Raw genomic sequence first — 20,791 nt, 5'->3', positions numbered from 1 at the left:
GTTTTCATTTATTTAATTAAAACAAATAAAAAAGAATAGCATTTAAAAGTCCCCAAACGCTCCTTTATTGAACCATAGGATAACACCTTGCATATATAGTTTAAAACAAACAGATGTGCACCTTTGAAACACAACAGGAACTTGATCCCTGCAGTTGAATAATCTAGAAATACTGAAACATCATTATTTTTTATTTATTTTTCAAAATAATCTCCTTTTTAAAGAATGAAAACAGAAATCAGCTGTGCACATGTGAGGCTGAATCAGGTATTAAAACGCCACAGACTTAATTTATAGTTCCTATCATCGGTGCTCATAAAGCGGTATTATGAGCGGAGGAGGAGCGGGTGGGGCCTGGAGGAACACAGACTGTGGTCACTGACCGGAGACTCTTCTGCCTTTATTCTCCTCAAATCACACCGCATGTCTGACCCACGGGTCCAACCTGCTGCCGGGAGAAAACTGCACTCACATCCCCGAGATCTGACAGATGGATGCGGAGCTGAGGATGAAAAAATCGCCTGATATGTTTGTTGGCATTTTCGCTCATCGCCTATTTATGGGAGGCAGCGGCAGCGGCGGCGGCTCGGCCCTTTCTTTATTATAAGGAAAGAGATCTCCGCGGTTATAGCTATGTGAAAAGAGCAGCTCGCCGAATAATTCTCGTTTCGCGATCCCGAGGAATAATTATGAACAACGCGCAAGATATGTCGCCCGATTTCGTGTTGATGCGCCTGGTTTCCGCGGCCGAGGATGACCGCTTGGACGCGGAAAACGGGAATCTGCCGCCGGGAGGAGTGGTGGCGGGGATGGGGAAGGAGGTCCTGGCTCACAGCGGCGTCAAAGCGGGGTTGGATATCAGCCGAGATCCGACGGTGGGCCTTGAGCATCCCAACAAAGGCCATCAGCCGCACGGAGAGACTGCACCTGACACCGGGGGGACGGAGAGCCGAGCCCCGGTGCCTGCTCCGCCGCAGAGCCCCATGGAGGCCCAGGGCTTTGACTTCGCCCCCAGCCCCGGTTTAAGGCCTCAGCTGCTCGTCTTCTCCAATATTATGCGGAACGGAGAGGGGATTTTAGAATTAGACCGTCGGAATCAGCAGAGGGATGCTCTGGGTTTGGATCAGAGCGCGGGCCCGACGGTCAATAACAACAGCCTGAGCCCCGGAGACGCGCAGCAGCAGGACCTGATGGACCGGACATGGGGAGCGCATCCACCGGGCGAGATGCATCAGGGAGCTGCAGAGCTTTGCCGCCGGCACCGACTCATCACTACCCCGCCCGAGTGGCCCTTGTTGTCGGAGAGATCCAACCCTCTCACCGTGATTGACTCTAAATGGGGGTGCGCCTCCAGGGACAGAGAGGGAGCAGTGTTCGAGCTGGCGCGACGTTTCGGGGAGCTAGGGGTCGGTGCGGTGCCCAAGATGCTGCTCAAAGCCGGGGAGCTCCCGCAGTGTTCGTGTCAGGGTGCACACAGGCCGGCTGGAGGGGGAGTGGAGCCCGGGGATGACCCCACTGAAACCAGCGATGCTCTGCTAGTGCTGGAGGGGCTGGGGAGCGGGGATGTCGGCCTTGACATGGACGAGTGCACGGAGGGGGATCCAGACGACGAGAACGGACGCAGAGAGTTTCTACTCAACAGGAAGAGGGAAATAGTTCAGAAAATGTCGGGGTCTTTCTCCATCAGCAGCTTCCAGGCGGAGCTGAGGCGGCAGGTGGCGGGGACCGAGGCGGCGGCGGCAGTGTGCAGCCTCCACGGGGGCTTAGCCAGCAGGCTCTCGCAGGTAAGCTCCGGGAATTCAGAGGTTGCAGCCCAGGTTTCAGCCACTACACCGTTATCCACACCCACACCGGTCCAGAACTCACCTTGGGCCACAAGTCCGAACCTGAGCCAGGTTTCCACACCCAGGAGGCGGCCGGAGCGGTGCGCCAGTGCGCCCAGGACTCCCACATCAGGATGGGGTTCCGGTGGGGACAAGACGCTCAAAGTGCCAGGGAAGTCCAAAAAGGGCTCGTTAAAGATCCGCCTGAGTAAACTGTTCCGGACTAAAAGCTGCAGCGGCTCCAATCACCTGCTGGACAAAAGGCCCTCAGTGACCTACTCAGTATCCTCTGCTGGGAGTCTGGTGGACATGGCGAGCAGCCCTGGAGCTGAGCCGGACAGGTGAGCAGACATGACCCCAAAGATTAGTCCTACAGTATAATATAGTGATGGTTCCCCTTTCAGTGGGAAGGAGATAAAACCCAGCATGCTTGGATGACACACAAGTCATTCCAGGGGAGAAATCATGGCCGGAAACAACCAGAAATATGCACAATACTTTTACTTCAAAGTGTCCCTCAGCTGTGTTTAGGTTTTTGAATGGTAATTGATCAAGTTAAATGAAGATAAACTGTAGGTCAGGAAGATACATGCATAAGAAAGTCCTGCAGAAACCTGAAAGATATGCTGTAAAAGCCTTGAGTGAGTATCCTCTACTGGGAGTCTGAGCCGGGCAGGTGAGCAGACATGACCCTCAAGATTAGTCCGACAATATAGAATAGTTATTCATCAGTGAGAAGAAGCTCAAACCCAGCATGCATGGATGACACAAGTCATTCCAATCAGGGCAGAAAAGAACATTTTTTGCAGACATGTGCAATATTTCTACTTCAAAGTGTCCCTTAGAAACTCCGTTTGGGAAAAAGTCCCTAAGTGGGAATCAATAAAGTGTTTTCCAAGATATACTGGAGGCCAGGAAGGTATATGCATGAGGAAATCCTGCAAAAAAACTGCAGTAAAAGCGTGCAAAACATCATGAACCAGCGACATCTTCTTTCCAAACTTTGGGGCACTCATTACTTTCTAACGGCTTGATTTCACTAGCTTTAACTATCTGACCTCTCTCAGACACCCCAAAACTTTTTGAATAAAGTGTTGCATGTTATTAGACTCACAGATTCTTCCCAAACCTTTGTGGCTTGTCACCCTCTATCCTCTTCACTGCTTAGTCATTATTCACAGCTGCACACTGAAAGAAGGCTATGATTAAAAAAACATAGCTTCAGAAGTCCTGATTGCGAGAGCTGAGCGCATCAAACACAAAAAGTGTTTAAAAAGCTGCAGGAGCAGAACTGCACGCATACTGGAAGAACTCATTTTCTGATCCTCTGCAGCAACTGACACTTCTTCTTCTTCTTCTTTTTCTCTAACTCTTCTTCTTCGTCTGCATGTTTTGATGTCTATCCTGCAGCCACAGCCAGCCCAGACTGACCAGGGCCCACAGTGCCTTCTCCCCCGCCTCCCTCTCTGCCTCCCTCTCTGCTTTCACTGGTAAGGGCTGCTTCTGTTGTTACTCTGGTTCCCTCAGAAATGCTTCCAAATCCTGGGTAAAAAGTCTCCAGACACAGGGCAGTCCACTCCACACCCAAGTGTTCTTCTTGAATAAATAAAAGAGTTTGACTTACTTTCATATTTTAAGTCACTGTGACATTTTCTAACTTTTAAATTCATTTAACTAATCATTTTTAATAAACTTGATACACTGTTTTGCAGATTAATTAAGCTCTAATAAGCTCGGAAAACCTTCAATCTTTTACAAAACACACAAGGATTTTTACCTTTTTTGACCGTCTATAACAGAAATAGCCATGTATTAATGTGTTGGTTAACGCATACAGGAGCATTCGGCGGATGCATGACAGTAACATGGTAAGAGAAAGTAAAAATAAGCATTGCAAAGATCAAGAAACATATATAATAAACACTTAAAACCTTACCGGGGTGAAGCCGGCCGGACACGGAGCACCCTAAACTAAACTCTCTGCAAAAGAAAGACAACATTTTCCCGTTAGAAAAACCCAAAAAGAAAATGTGCAAGGATTCTGTTTAGCATTGCTCCCACATGGAAACAGTCAGTCAATCAACACATGCAAGAAAGTATGCTGTGCTTAGTTAATGCATGTCCGTAAGGGTAAGAAAAGTACAAATGAGCATTGCAAAAATGAAGAAACATAAATGAAAAACACTTAACATAGTTCCCAAAGGTCTCCGGACACAGGACATGATCACTGTTGATTTAGAGCTAGAAAACCTTTGATTGCCACATGAAAGGAATCAGACTATTTGTGTTGCATTACTGTCAGACTTTCACAGAAGAGACATTTATTATGATGATTGTTAACAAACACATGGAAAAATAACAGCAAGCAAGGACACGAATGAATAAGGAATAAGTTCTACACAAAACTATCAAACAGAAACTTAGAAAAGCTGCGAATACTAAGAAGAGTTCTTTTGTGTTGCCAGACTGTGGCCGGTGCATCCCCCTTTATAAGAAACTCAAGGACATGTTGCTGGTCTTTCCTTGGCAGTAATCCATTGCTATTACATATTTTTGGGAGTGATATTTTCCCTCTTCACAAAGACAGGGACAAACACAGCAAAGCAAACATGCCCTTTAATACAGGAATTATGGGAAGTCGTTTAATTAGGAGAAACTTAATCCATGCCGCTGCTTGTTTACAGTAATTATATTTTAGCTTGTATCGGTGATTATAGCTGAAGGTTTTAAAGCTGAGATCAATATGTTTGGACTTGTTTAAAGTACAGCGATGGTGGTTTATCTCTTGTGATTGTTGTGTTTGTGAAGTTGTCTCACTCTATTTGAGCTGGTTTGCAAAATGTCACACACTGAATACACACAGTAGGGCACAGGAAAGGTACAAGGACACACACGGAAACCCTTGGAGGTACATGAGAAAAATTGAGTTTGCAGTTCCTGCATCAGAAATGGTTAGCGTAGCATAGCAAGGGTCTGGAAACTGCTAGCTTAGCATTATCAAAGGTGTCTTTATATGCTTTATAACTCTTTAAGAAATAGAGAATGAGACCTTAGGATAACAATTTATCGTATGAATTGACCGTTTACTTATTAATCGAGACCTTTTTGAAGCTGCTTTTATTCCACTTTTGATATCGGCTTACTGTCTCCCGTTGCTTAAAGCGTCTCTGCTAAGCATCCCTTCCAACCCTGATGCTAATAATATCTTAATTTTTGGATGTCGGACACATTTCTGACACATTCTGAGGCTGTGTGAGACATGGTGCACCTGATGTGAAAAAGACACAAAGGCCTCTGGGTATGAAAGGTGAGGAGGTCTGTAGCTCAGCTGGCAAAAACATGATTTGGCTGACTTCATGAGAATCGTCCCTCATAACGTCTGCAGGGCTCAGCAGAACATCCTGCTGTCCCACATTGCTCCCAGATCTCCGTATATCACTATTTCTGAATACGCTCTGCACAGCGCTAACCAGCAATTAGCCAGAGACATTAAAGCTGGAACATTTCACGACGTAGGAGAGAGTTTCATTTCAATCAATGGGCTTCAAAACTCAGAAGTCTGGCTCGTATTTACCAAGAAAAAGAAGCTGACAGAGGAAGAGATCTTAAAGCTGCGGTTCATTCAGCTCTTTAGATGTCTGAATTCCTTCCCTGCCAGTGAAACATCCCCAAACTGCAGATTTTTCTTCTTCTTCTGGTAAACAGTGAATCTGCAGCATCTCAATTAGCCGTGATTCTTCTTTATTGCAGTGATTTGGGCTGATTAGCTGGGCGTAATTTTCCATAAACATCCTGTCTGGCGCAGCTTTAATGGCACTCTGCAGCACAGACAGAACAACACGATCACAGAAACACAAACCAGGCTTTTACCCTTTCTCCTGTTTGAGTTATTTTGAGTACAGGCGAGAGACTCACATAAAGAGACAACCGTGTTGACAAAAAGCACAATAAAAAAAAAGATTCAGTATTTTGAAAGCCCAGTCCATCCAATAACACACACACGACTTGCACAACTCGTATTATTCCATAAAGTCCCACTTAGATTTAATTGTTTGCCGTTTTCATGCCTCCTTTTGATCGTTTGTGGTAATATTTTTCCCCACAAAAATAATCTTTGCCATGTATTCTTTAAAAATCCTAAATACAGATCATTCATTAGCTGAAGGAAAATAAAAATAAGATGTGTATTTAATTCTAATATAAATGCATTTATTATATGTGGAGCTTTTTTATTCAGAAGCTCGAATAACATGTTGAAAGGTGTCGATTCCAGTGTTGAATCTGGGTCGTCAGACAGGAGAAACAACATGTTTTTTACTAACAGTGTCACGTTGATTACCTTTGAATTCTTGAATAAGATTAATTGGTCTTAAAATGTTTCCAGGGGTATCAAAATATTACATTCATAATCACAGAAGGAGCAGACTGTGTGAGGGATTATTTTATTCATCCTTTGTTTCAGATTTAGATTCTGACACCTAATATTAAGCGCACAAACCTGTCTCTTATCAGGATCCAAATCTGAATCCGAATCAAGTTTACTGCCAGGTTTGTTCACACACACACACACACACACACACACACACACACACACACACACACACACACACACACACACACACACACACACACACACACACACACACAAGAGATTTGCTTCGGTGTGTGATGGTGCAAATCAGAATCATAATTGCTTTATTCGTCACACATGGGGCGACATTTACAATTGTTAGCTTAATATCTCTCAAGAAGCAGAAGGAGCAGACGGTATGAGGGTGAGGCCTCTGCTCTGGAAACAAACATTACAACTTATTTCATTTAAGATTTAGATTCTGACACCTTCATCCTGATTCCTATACCTTAGAATCAGTATAAGGTTTCTTTACAGGTTTCTTTACAAACATAAGGAATTTGCTTTGGTGTGTGATGGTGCAGAATCAGAATCAGAATACCTTTATTCGATCCTCATCATTTACAATTGTTTAAGCAAAGCGCCGGACAGCTTACGATCTCTCAAGAAGCGTGCATAAAAAAATCTAATTAAAAATACACATCCAGTACGAATAGCACTTTAGAGACATAGCAGCCAGGTGAAAGTATATATAGTGTGTGTGTGTGTGTGTGTGTGTGTGTGTGTGTGTGTGTGTGTGTGTGTGTGTGTGTGTGTGTGTGTGTGTGTGTGTGTGTGTGTGTGTGTGTGTGTGTGTGTGTGTGTGTGTGTGTGTGTGTGTCATTACAACAAATTGAAACATTAAAAATAAACTAAAAAACATAGTAAGTGGAGGGATGTGCAGAAAAGGGCAAAAATATATCCATGTTCTCCTTTCTTTATCTCACTTTTCCCGTCCTTTCTCTCCCGCTGCAGGTGAGACAGTCTCCCTGGTAGATGTGGATATTTCGCGGCGAGGGGCGAACACGCCTCACCCTCCCACGCCTCCCCCTCCTCCACGGCGAAGTCTCAGTTTGTTAGGTATGTTTATCCACTTCCTGTCCGTCTCTTCTTCCGTTTTATCCTCGTCTGGTTTCTTCTACACATCTAACAGATGATAGATGTGGTTGGGAGACAGCAATGCTTCACTGTAGCCTGGCTGATGGATACAGGAAGCTCTCCTCGTCACTCATATCGTTAACTGTCGTGTGATTTCCGGAAACGGACACAGATGAGTTTTGGCAATCTTCTGTAATCTGGTTAGGGACACGCTTTGAAAGGTCAGCTGCAGACTACAGATTTAATTTGAAATATGAAAGCAATGACTGCATCGTTGAGGGGAATATTTGTATCGCAATCCGTGCCAGGGAAAAGTGATTTGTATCATCATCATCATCATCATCATCATCATCATTATTATTATTTATTATTTATTATTTATTATTGTTATTATTTATTATTATTATTTATTATTGTTATTATTTATTATTGTTATTATTTATTATTGTTATTATTTATTATTATTATTTATTATTGTTATTATTTATTATTGTTATTATTTATTATTATTTATTATTATTTATTATTGTTATTATTTATTATTGTTATTATTTATTATTGTTATTGTTATTGTTATTTATTTTTATCTTTTTTAAATGTAGGGTTATATTTTGTTTGTTTATGGTCAGGCAGTGTTATGTATATTATTTGTATTATTATTTTTTTTAACCTTAGTAAGTTCGTTAGTTTTTAAAAATTATTTTCCCATTTTATTTTCAAATCAATCTGTAAAATTAAATGTATTGATTTATTTATTTTATTTTATTCTATTACATTTTATTTTATTCATTATTATATTTAATTTAATTTTGGTTGTATAAATGCACAAAAACAATACGCCCAAGTCATGGATGCCAATCACCAGCAAAAGCGCCGTATAAATAACATGTGATATTATTAAATATATGTCCAATCATCAATCAACGTAATAAGTGTTACATTTAAAAGTTCTATCCTGAATGTCAGTGTGCTATCTCTAATTTCATGGCCTTTCTTGGAGCGTTCAAACCCGTAGCCTGGTGTTTTGTTCTGACCCACATTAAGCAGCAGACCCCCCTTTCCCCTTCCCTTTGGAAATGTCCTTTATGTTTGTTTTAAGGTCATAGGAAAAGGCCGTCATAGTGTGAGTCTCATACTTCCTTTCCTCCTGAACACGACTGTAACATTACATTTATCTCACTGTAGTTTAAATCAAACACACAGCAGGAAGCAGTGCATCTGTTAGGGACTACTTTCAGTGGCGGATTGATATACATTCAGTCCTCTAGTGAGTTTTTGGACAGCAGTTCAGCTCCATGGCACAGAGGAAGTTGATTGACAGCTGTTACACACACACTGCTTATTTTAGATAATCAAAGGTACATGCAATCCCACAATAAGGAATCATAAAGGTCAATATAGATTTTAATTTGCTGGGTCGAGACTTCCTGTCTGATGGTGTCGAAACACTCTGTCCTTCCTTTGTTTATCTTCCTTCACCTTCTCTACTTCCTCCTTCCCTTCCTGACACCTTTATTATATTTTCTCACTTTCTTCCTTCACCGTCTACAACCTTGTTTACGTCCTTCTCCTCTCCTGCTCTTGCTTCCTTCTTCCTATACGTTCTCTACTTTCCATATCCCCCTTCCATTCTTGCTCTCTCCTTTCCTTCTGGTCCCTGCTTCTTTCTTAACATCCATCCCCCTTCTTTCCTATCCTTGTTTCCTTCATTTCTTCCCTACTTACTCTCTTCATTCACTTCCCTTTCTCTCTTCTTTTCCTCCTTTCCCTCACCCTTATTTCCTGTCCTAATTCCTTTCTTCCTTCAATAATTTTATCCCATTCCTACCTTTGTTTCCTATTTTCCTTTATTTACTGAACCTTCTGTCCTTCCTTCCTTCCTTCCTTCCTTCCTTCCTTCCTTCCTTCCTTCCTTCCTTCCTTCCTTCCTTCCTTCCTTCCTTCCTTCCTTCCTTCCTTCCTTCCTTCCTTCCTTCCAACCTTCTTTCACCTGGCCTCTCCTCTCCTGCCATTGTGTCCTCCTTCTGTCCTTTCCTTTCCTTTCCTTTCCTTTCCTTTCCTTTCCTTTCCTTTCCTTTCCTTTCCTTTCCTTTCCTTTCCTTTCCTTTCCTTTCCTTCCTTTCCCTCCTCTCCTCTCTTCTCCTCTCCTCTCCTCTCCTCTCCTCTCCTCTCCCTCTCTTCTCCTCTCCTCTCCTTCCTGTCCTCCCTCCAGATGATATAGCCGGGCCTCAGCCTGGTCCTTTCCTAGTGAGTGTAATGGGCGCCTCCCTGCAGTCCCTTCCCCTGCCTCTCCCTCCTCCTCCTCCTCCCTCCCACGCCACCATCCAGCACAGTCTCAGCCTCAATGGTAAGACCAGAAACTTCTCCATCACTTCCTGTTGCCGGGCAGGAAGTAAGCAAGTTGTGGAGCAAAGGAGAATCACATTTATATTCTATAGGCTGTTTTCAAAATGCATCTGAAATAAAACAAAATTAAAACTTATTTTTTTGGGGGGTATACATCCTTATTATTTAATTAAACTTGTGTAGTTTTTCAGAAATATAATTTATATTTATAATGTTTTAAATGTGTTGACTTTAAACAAAATCTCAATTCATCTTTAAAACATCTTCACCATCAGCCCCTTTAAACTGTCTGATATTTCCCCCCTGATATAGACGCCTTTCTCCGGGCCCTCCCTCACTCGACCCCCTCCCCGGTGGACGCCCCCACCTCCAGACAGGCTCCGCCCCCCATGCTGTGCGCACTGAGGCGCTCCGAGGCCAGCAACTTCACCGCCAGCCTCAGAGAGCTGGAGAAGGTGAGCGTAGAGAACAATGTTATGGATCATTATGGAGGCGATCATAGTCTCAGTTAGCCGAGTGGAAAGCTTGTGTTTCCAGGTGTGATTCTAGTTCTGTTCCTAGTTGTGTTCCTGTGGTTCTCTCTTCAGTGCGGCTGGTACTGGGGTCCGATGAACTGGGAGGACGCAGAGATGAAGCTGAAGGGGAAACCGGACGGATCCTTCCTGGTCCGGGACAGCTCGGACCCCCGGTACATCCTGAGCCTCAGCTTCAGGTCGCAGGGAGTCACGCACCACACACGCATGGAGCACTACAGAGGTGAGACATACACACACACACACACACACACACACACACACACACACACACACACACACACACACACACACACACACACACACACACACACACACACACACACACACACACACACACACACACACTCTTTATTTTTCTCATACTGCCTGTGCTGCAGCACCTCTTTTCGCCCTCTGTCTGAAACCAGAGCCCAGTCTGCTCTGATTAGTTAGCTGTTCCGCTCTGTTGTGATTGGTCAACTGCCTTGAGATGTCCCGCCCACTTAGTCTGTCAAGTAAAATGTGTTGGAGCGCAAGCCAATAGAAGCGCTAGTGTGACATAGTCATGTCCCGAAAGTAAACAAAGTATTCCAATGGAGGCGTTTCAGGAACTTCTTTTACTTTCTTTAACGTTACTACTCGGAGAACTTCAGTTTTCAAAATGCGTCCTCTCAAGGATAGAAGCAGAGGAGCCAAATATGGATCCAACTATAAACCATGATGAGAAACAGAAGACACTTTTGCACACATGCAGCTCAGCACAGAAGAACACACTTATACTGCATCAGCAAAACACACATTTACACAAATACTTCTGCTGATTGTTTTATTTCACTTTGTTGTAGCCTTTTAAACGCTGACGTTGACAAAAAACACAACAAAGGGAGCTGAAGGAACAACAGAGAGCAGAGATAAATCATAGTAAACTCAAACATGATAATCCAATAAGGTCACACTGCAACGCTGAAGCATGAATACACCACATGCATATTTGCACACGCCACATGTGTGACAAACTAACAAGATGACTCATGAAAAATACATATGTAACCACACACACACACACACACACACTTGCATACACAAACGAGGCTCTGAATTCTGAGTGAGTCGTTACAGAGCTATAGAGTCATGCCTAGGAACACATTCATTATGCAGACGCTCAGCCGCGACTGACACAACACATTCACATCAACAGGACCGGGTGTGCATGAACGCATCGCGGCCTGCCATGAATCGAAGGCAGGAACCAATGAGCGGTCAACAGGAAGCACACGCACGCACACGATCTATGTGTGGATCCACTTTCTGTCCTAATTAGAGGCTTTTATTTTGAAGTCTTACACTGAATGTTTATTTGAGGTCTTTTTTTGGCAAAATTAGGGTTGTAGCTAAACTCAAATATTTCAACAATTAATGGGTGGATTGCAAATATATTGAATTCATTCCAGTAACTTACCTTTCTATTTTTGAAGCCAATGTTGTACTTTTTACTCCACCACATTTAATTGACAGCTGAAGTTTCTAGTCACAACCTTTAGCGAATACAAATAAAGATCAATTAATAAATTACTTTGACATACAATTACAGGTAAAGACATCCAGCAGCAGCATGCAAAGTCTTTAAAATCCCAATTGAACACATCAGTGCATAAATATTCATTTGAATTCTGAAATGGGCCATAATGCATAAGAAGTACGTATGCTTTGATACTTTAGTGTAGAAACATGTGTTTGCAGAGTTTATTATCTTTAATGGTTGAATAGATTGCTGTTCAACACACGGTCCTTAGAGAATAACTTGACTTGACTTTGTTGAACCTTTTTACTTTTCCTCTAACGTCTTATCACTAATTCAGCGAAAAAGGTTGACGTCTGCTGAATGGATTGTGGTTAAAGTTTCATGAATCTTGCAAAGGGGACTTAACTTTGAACGGTAACTGTGTAATTTAAAGAGATGTAGATATAATATTTTATCTCTTTAAACTTTGTCATCAATGTGAGAACAAAACATATAACGTTAGTGTATGAACAGACCTTTTTTGTAGGGAAACAAAGCAGGAATAATTTAATTAATATATAACTGTTGTGAGACTTGACTTATCTGAGAATCAAATGCATACTTTCAAAGTACTTTAGACTTGAAAGCAAAGTAAAGGGGGATATACAGTGGTATGCAAAAGTTTGGGCACCCCTCTGAGATTTCATGACAATTTGCTTTTCCTTTATAATAGAAGATCACAGCAACAACATTTGTTTTCCTACAAAGATGTAGACGTTTTAGTGTTTTCCAGACCAAAATTCTTAGGGTAGCATTACATAGTTTTATTATAATAAAATAAAATGCAAAAAATGGGATGTGCAAAAGTTTGGGCACCCTTATAAATAGCATTCATTTCAACACCTGTACGGATTTATAGCTGACAGGTTGCTGCACAAAATTGCTTTGATTAGCTCATTAGACCTTCAATTACAAAGACAGGTGGAACCAATCATGAAAAAGGCTATTTAACATAGGTAATAGCTGGCTGTGCCTGGCCTAGGTTCTTTCTTAGGGAGTGGCAAGATGGGGACCTCAAAACAACTCTCCACTGACCTGAAAGCTAAGATAATCCAACATTATAAATTAGGAGAAGGGTACAAAAAATTATCTGACAGGTTTAAACTGTCTGTCTCCACAGTCAGAAACGTAGTTGTGAAATGGAAGGCCACAGGAACAGTCCGTGTGAAGGAAAGATGTGGTAGGCCGACAAAAATAGGGGAAAGGCACAGGCGAAGGATGGTGAAAATGGTCACAGAGAAGCCACAGACCACCTCCAGAGAACTACAACAACATCTGGCTGCTGATGGTGTAGTTGTTCACCGTTCCACAATCCAGCGTACTTTGCACCAGGAAGAGCTCATTGGAAGGGTGATGTGCAAAAAGCCTTTCCTGAGTGTTAATCACAAGAAGAGTCGCATGAGGTATGCAAAAGCACATCTGGACAAGCCAGAAGCATTTTGGAACAAAATACTGTGGTCAGATGAGACCAAGATTGAGTTATTTGGTCATAACATGAACAGGTATGCATGGCGAAAAAAACACACTGCATTCAATGAAAAGAACTTGTTGCCCACTGTAAAATTTGGTGGAGGATCTATCATGTTATGGGGCTGTGTGGCTAGCACAGGTACTGGAAAACTTGTTAAAGTTGAGGGCCACATGAATTCCTTACAGTACCAGGAGATTCTTGACAAGAATGTTCTAGAGTCAGTCACAAAGTTGAAGCTACGCCGGGGTTGGATTTTTCAGCAGGACAATGATCCTAAGCACCGATCAAAATCCACCAAGGAATTCATGCAGAAGCACAGGTACAATGTTCTGGAATGGCCATCCCAGTCCCCAGACCTTAACATCATTGAAAATGTATGGATTTATTTGAAGAAGGCTGTCCATGCACGGAGGCCAAGAAACCTGACTGAACTGGAGACGTTTTGTGTGGAAGAATGGGCCAAAATACCACCTGCCAGGCTTAAGGGACTTGTCTGTGGCTACAGGAGGCGTCTACAGGCCGTTATTGCAGCAAAAGGAGGCAATACTAAATATTAATGGAATTATTTCTTAGGGGTGCCCAAATTTATGCACATGCCTATTTTTGTTTGAATGCACATAAACATGTTTCTGTTTGACCAATAAAAGTTATTTCACTACTGAGATGTTTCTGTTACCATAAGGTATAACATATGTTAAAATGAAGTTGCTGCTTCAAAAGCTCAGCAAGTGACAAACTGATGCAGTGGTTTTCCTAAGGGGTGCCCAAACTTTTGCATACCACTGTATAATGACGTGTATTGCGGTGGTGTAGTAGCTAAAAATAAACCTTTACATGACAACGATTACTAAAAAGAAACACAAATTGACTAAAGAAAGCTTCAAAAGGACCATAAAGAGGCACAAAACAACTACAAGGATACCTAAAATTACCAAAGAGAAACCTAACGTGAGCAAAAACAGACAAAAAATATAGTCTGGCTACAAAATAACAGGAAATGACTTTGAATCGACAAAAACTGAGGAAAAAACAACACAAAATGACTTAAAAGACACTAAAAAAGGACCACCAAGAATAACTAAAAGACTACAAATATACTATAAAGGACTATAAAGAGGCCCAAATTAACTAAGAAGATACTTAATGTGACCAAAACCAGATTAAAAGAAACACAAAATATCTATAAGTACATTTGGATAAGGAAACCTTTAAACATGCCTCTGAAAATCTACAGACACAAAAAGTGTTGGACATTAATAACTTTTGTAATCATGCACTTTGGATATTCTTCCCACCAGTCACTAAAAGACATGTTACATCCATAGCCCAACATCTTAAAGTTACAAGAAAGTAATACAAAGTTTTGCCTGGTAGTGTAGTTCCTCACTTTCTCAAAATAAACCAGATTACCAAAAGTCCAAAGAAAAACTCTTTGGTGTGGATTTCGTTGACTGTTCTTGTGTCGCAGAGGGTATGGAGACACAGCGGTCCTGCTATGCCTCAAATGATGCATTATAATGAAAACACCCTCAGGAGAGGTAGTGTTTCTCACACTTTTTGGGGGCGATATTGTATGCAAACATATTACAGAGGCCACAGCAGACACAGGGACGTTTGGCTGCTTGTTCTTCTTTCCTGTAATATAAAAATAAAATGTCTCTGCAGTTTGAAACACAGAGGCTGATAGAAGCAGCGAAATCGTACAGGATGTTCTTGTGTGTTTACTGTAATTATACACACGTTTCATAATTAAGGTGGCTATGATTTATACATGATCAAATGCTAAGTGAGGAACATAAAGAATAAACACATTTGTCTCCCGCTCTCCAGGGACGTTCAGCCTGTGGTGTCACCCGAAGTTTGAGGACCGCTGCCACTCGGTGGTGGAGTTTATCGAGCGAGCCATCATGCACTCCAAGAACGGCAAATTCCTCTACTTCCTGCGCTCCAGAGTCCCAGGTAAAATATAGGTCAGAGATCCGCACGCCGCCTTGAGACGATCAAAAATGGATGTGAGCTGCCACTTAGTGAGACGTACCGTCTGCGGCCTCTGCAACATTTATGATTGTGAGAATGCATCAAATGTTTGTGTTTTTACCTCAAAGTGAAATAACTGGAAAGTAACCTAGTACAAATACTCAAGTACATTCTGCATGTGTGGAACCTCAGAGCAGCTGATGCAGATAGGGAGCTTTCTGTCCTCATTAGAGGCTTTTATTTTGAAATCTTACACTACTTATATAAGTAAGTATACATCGCCACTTAAGCGTCGAAAAGTCAAATATTTGAATAATAATTATATGGTAATAAAGTACACACTAATTTGCACTAATTTACTTTTTACTTTTATGTTTTACACTTTTAAAATCCCATAGGGAATAATAATATAAATAATAAAAAATATAAATAATAACAATAACAACAGTTATTATTATTATTGTGTTATTGTTTATTTAATTATTATTATTATTATTATTATTATTATTATTATTATTATAGTATGTGTTATTTTATTTATATAATAATAATAATAATAATTTATTTATTTTATATATATTATTATTATTGTATTACACATACTATAATTATAATAATAATAATAATAATAATAATAATAATAATAATAATAATAATAATAATAATAATAATAAAATATTTAAAATAATAATAATATATATATTATTATTATTTTATATATTTTATTATTATTCCCCTTCATTTATGCAACATACTTACTTTGCAGATTAGGATAATATAAGTAAAATAAATACAGTAATACATGATTCATTATTATACCCAGCGCTTTATTTACTTTAATGCATTTATTTATTTATACGTTTAAAACAGTGACACAATGGAGATATGTAAAGTGGGACACCCTGGGACCACCTACACAAAGCTTTATAATAAGGACCCATCACTAAAAATGTAATAAAGTATATTTGTCAATAATCATTGTACTATATATCATAAATATATACCTTATTTTAAAATAGGCTGGCCTTCAAAATAATAATTTAATACATTTTACTTTAATAAAATATTGCTAAACGTCTTAAACCGCTGATTCCCATGCGAGTGTGTGACCAAACATTCTCCTACAAGAATACAACATGTTTTCTATTGTCTAATTGCTTTGGTTTTGGGTTAAGTTTTGAAAGGCAATTAATTAAAAAAGTATTAAATGAAGGATTAAAAGATGAAAATAACAGTAGAGTAAATCTTTTCATCCTCATATGTATCCTAGTTAAGTAGAAAATAAGCTCCCTGGTTTTATTATAATACCTTCTGCATGAAAAATCAATGAGTGAGCAGAGAGTAAAGTTTGGAGGCGTTTTATTGACCAACAAATCTACACTTTTACTCCCACTCACTGATTTGTATTTTAAAATTCAGCTCACGGTTTGGTTTTTAAACAGCAGCACTTAGGGAGGATTTGTAGATTTTGATAACTACTTTACCACCTCCGGGAGAGGAAATATTCTGCTCATCTTCAGGTTCATATTAGTATTTAATGTCCCTGGGACATGTCTCCATGGTTTAATGTTCAGAAAGCTCTTTAGTTTTCTCATACTGCCTGTGCTGCAGCACCACCTTTCACCCTCTGTCTGAAACCAGAGCCCAGTCTGCTCTGATTGGTTAGCAGGCCGGCTCTGTTGTGATTGGTCAACCACCTTAGAGATGTCCCGCCCCTTAGCCTATCACGTATAATGTGTTGGGGCGCTAGCCAATAGAAGCGCGAGAGTGATGTCACTTTGTTCCGGAAGTTAACAAAGCATGCCAATGGAGCCATGAAATGTAATATGGAATGTGTGTGTGTGTGTGTGTGTGTGTGTGTGTTTGTGTGTGTGTGTGTGTGTGTGTGTTTGTGTGTGTGTGTGTGTGTGTGTGTGTGTGTGTGTGTGTGTGTGTGTGTGTGCGTGTGTTGCAGGGCTTCCTCCCACCCCGGTCCAGTTGCTTTATCCTGTTTCCCGCTTCAGCAACGTGAAGTCTCTTCAACATCTCTGTCGCTTCTGCATTCGACAAATGGTCCGCATCGACCACATCCAGGAGCTTCCACTGCCCAGGTGCTGCTGCTGCGACGTCATGTGATCATTTTTTAATAAAACAGTTACAGGCACAAATAGCTGATTGTTGTTTTCCCCTTACCTCTCCTCAGACCGCTAATATCGTACCTGAGTAAGTTTTATTACTACGACCCCGAGGAGGAGACGTACCTGTCCATCAAGAGCATCCGGAGGGTGGTGGGAGGCGAGCAGGAGGCCGAGTCGCAGACGTAGCAGCAGAGATCCTCGCAGCTCAAGTGAGGAAATCTCAAGTATATATTTATATGTATAAAACCGGCATGACACATCAGATCGACACACAACTAACTAATTAGAAATGTTTACTATAGATGTGAGGAACATGAGGACTCAGCTTTGCTTTGAAATCTCAAGGATTCAAATGTTCAGATTTATCAAATGCAACAACAAAAATGTATTAGGTTTCAGGCTCCTTAAGTGATGCTAACATGCTGTACTTCAGACATTAATAGAAATAAAAGAAGAATAGGTCGAGAGAATAGTCCAAGGGACACAATTATGCTAGTAAAATGCAAAAATAATTAAACTCTAGCATGTAAAATGAAAAACACATAACAGATAAACAGTGGTTTGATGCAGGGTGAAATATCTACCCGTGTCTCTGCTCAGGTTTGTGAATGGAGGACTGATCTGTACTGGTCTGCCAGTCTTCCAGCATCAGCCAATCACAGTCCCTGGATGTCTCCGTGTCTCCGGTCGGACTCGGATGGACCCGCCTCTCTCTGGACTCGGACTAACATAAAAAGACGGACGAGTGTTTGCAGCGGGATAAACTGTCAGTGAGACGTTCAGGTGCAGAGGACTCAGCCTCGTCTTCAGAGGGACTGCAGAGAGGTTCTCACCTGATGTGGAAACATGTGGAAACTAAAAGGAGGAAAAGAGGATTACGATGAACTGGATTTTTCTGATGCTACTGATCTTGGACTTTTAAAAAAACACACAATGCACTGGTCGATTTGTACAACTGTTGTTTGCTGCCGTTTCCTTGTTTTTCCTTCCATGCTGTCAAAAAGAGAGTTTTGGGATTAAGAGGTATACACGCAACGAGGCAGGGCATTCACAAACACTCAAGGGGTTAAATACGGACAGGCCACCATGTTGGAGGGCCTGTAATCTCATTAAGGTTACCCTGTTTTCATTTGGAAAGAAAAAGGGAAACTTCAGTCCTCAAAATAACCGTTTGTAAATCAATTTCTCACCCCGGGACCTTAAGCTCTCACATGCCTCCACGGTGGATTAAGAGTCATAAAACGGAGAAAAGTCGTTATGGTTTGAAGTAAATATGAAATCTATAAATGATGCTATGAACAAACCCCTCTGTAAGAACCTTTAGGATATAAACAGGAATACATTTGAAAAGTTTGGTGTATCTAAGTGATGGTTAAGTGGAGATCATGGCTCAGAGTAAAACATATTTAGAGAAATATCCTTTAAAATAATGCAGAAGAACAGAGTAAAAGAGCTTATATCACCATGACACTTCTCCACTTTATCACTTGCATTATGACAATGATTCACTGTATTACAAGCTTTATTTAAGGGTGCTGCATTGAACCACAGAAGAACTATATTAAAACATCCTTTTACAGAACATTCACAGGTGCCGTATAATCCAAGAATTCACACAAAAATTATGAAAAATAAATCTGCGTTTAGACAATTTGTTTGCAAAGGAGGCACGTGAGAAACAAATTGTATTTGAAAGAATCCAAGGGTGAACCGGGGTCAGTAATTGTTATAGAAATGGGGATTTTTTTGGGGCGAAAAAGTCCTTTAAAATGTTAGCAACAGTGCTAATGGAATGCTAATAGAAAACAGACCTATATATATGACAGAAAGTACGTTTTAAATTTCATTTAAGACTCAATTCTATTATAACAAGAAAACATGGACAGGTTCTTCTCAGAGTGAGTTTACATCATCACCATCTCAACCTTTGAATGTTTTTTGTTGTGTTCTTGAGCCTGAATTTGGGTTTATTTTCACTAAAGCAATGTGTTTTGACATTGGAGTTTCTGTTATATAATTTGCTTTGTTTTGCCTTAATTTAAGAGCAGTGGGAAGGGTATCCATCCCACTGAGGTCACTTTAAAGTAAATGGAAATCATAGTCGTGCTTGTAACAGATCATGTATTTGTTATATAAAATGAGAAAACAGGCAGATTTAATCCACTAACAACAGCTGGTACAACTGAGTCAACCTCATCCATTCTTGTCATCATTATTCTGGTGCTTTTTTTTGTTGCTCAGTTGCCATGTAGAAATATGACTTCCCTCTCTCATAAAAAGCTCTGATATCTAGCAGCCCTCAATGAGCACAGCGGCAATATTTTTAAATCCCCAAAACCAAAATCCCGGCCTCCTGCAGCTCTTGTTTTACAGGCCGTCTTTAACTAAACCCCTGATCAGGTCACAGATATCTCACCTATTGTTATTCATGAAGACGTAGCGCTGCTTCCTCTTGTTCTGATATCCCTCCTCTAACATGATCGATTTTTTTTATTTAGTCACCACAACATCTAATCTCATTCACATTAAGAAAATAAGACCTTGTTTCTTTGTGTTCCTCAAAAAAAGGTATTTGGATGTTTCATGCACTGCAGAAGATATTTAGGAATGTAAAGTGATTTCCTACATTTCCCAGAATGCCTCTTGGCAACCTTAAGAGGAGGGTTGTTGTATAAATCCCAACAAACTTGTCACCCAATTATAACTATTAAGCTGCCTCTGATACTAGCACAACATGTCATTGAGTTGCAATGCATTCTGGTATATTGAGTCATATGTTGGTAGATTATTTGGTAATATTGATCATGACTTTAACATAGTTGCTGGAAAAACACACCAAAGATCAGAATATCTTCAGAAATGCAATGAACAAAACAAACTTTCATCACAGTTTTATTCCAAATAACCTCATATATTTGAAGGCAGAACAAATGCAAAAAGATGTCACTTTTATTGTTAAGATTTGATCAATTATTTATTTTTTATTTATTAATAATGCACTTAAGTTGATGGGTAAAAAAAACAGAACAAAGACCTTACTTTTTGTTATTCAGAGGTAAGAGAATTCTGCAAATAAAACAATACTTACGGTACCGCGAGCTCAAAAGCCCACATTTTTTTCCCAGAATGCCCTGCCTCAGAGTGTGTATACCTGCCGTGACTCATCTCTACCTGTCGGTTTTATTTGTTGAAATGCCCAGGTGTATTTTGCTCATTCTATTTCTCAGTACCCTGACGCTGGCTACTGGCTCAGCGCTTTCAGTAAAAAATGAAGAAAAATAAACATTGGTGTGTGGCATCGTTTTTTAATTTGGATATTTCAGGTAGATGGATATTGCAGTGACTCCAGAGTTCATCCTTTTATGAGGATATTGGAAATATTGAGGACCTGTTGCCAAGCACAGTAACGTTTACCCAAAGCTTTTCACATTTGTTGACATGTTATTTAGCTGTAGATGAAGACAACAATGAATGTCCAGATGTTTCTCCAAAA

At 40.6% G+C, this 20,791-nt stretch overlaps 1 protein-coding gene across 3 annotated transcripts; it reads left to right on the top strand.

The window, feature by feature from the left end:
* Positions 1–360: 360 nt before the first annotated feature.
* socs7 (suppressor of cytokine signaling 7) lies at positions 361–20,558 on the top strand. Of its 3 annotated transcripts, none has more exons than XM_063882958.1 (10): positions 361–2,164; positions 3,234–3,313; positions 7,189–7,293; positions 9,524–9,658; positions 9,970–10,112; positions 10,245–10,413; positions 15,035–15,163; positions 17,136–17,271; positions 17,364–17,507; positions 17,899–20,558. In XM_063882958.1, exons 1-9 carry the CDS (start codon positions 690–692, stop codon positions 17,482–17,484), a joined length of 2,493 nt encoding a protein of 830 aa, XP_063739028.1. In that variant the 5' UTR covers positions 361–689; the 3' UTR covers positions 17,485–17,507; positions 17,899–20,558. The 3 variants fall into 3 exon arrangements, with proteins under 3 accessions (XP_063739028.1, XP_063739029.1, XP_063739030.1); XM_063882959.1 differs by having other exon boundaries at positions 17,937–17,952; XM_063882960.1 differs by lacking the exon at positions 9,524–9,658.
* Positions 20,559–20,791: the final 233 nt, after the last annotated feature.

This window comes from Eleginops maclovinus, chromosome 5 (assembly GCF_036324505.1).
Source record: "Eleginops maclovinus isolate JMC-PN-2008 ecotype Puerto Natales chromosome 5, JC_Emac_rtc_rv5, whole genome shotgun sequence".
Lineage (NCBI taxonomy): Eukaryota > Metazoa > Chordata > Actinopteri > Perciformes > Eleginopidae > Eleginops > Eleginops maclovinus.
The sequence above is the reverse complement of the archived record's forward strand: the minus strand, read 5'-3'. Positions and strand labels throughout refer to the sequence as shown.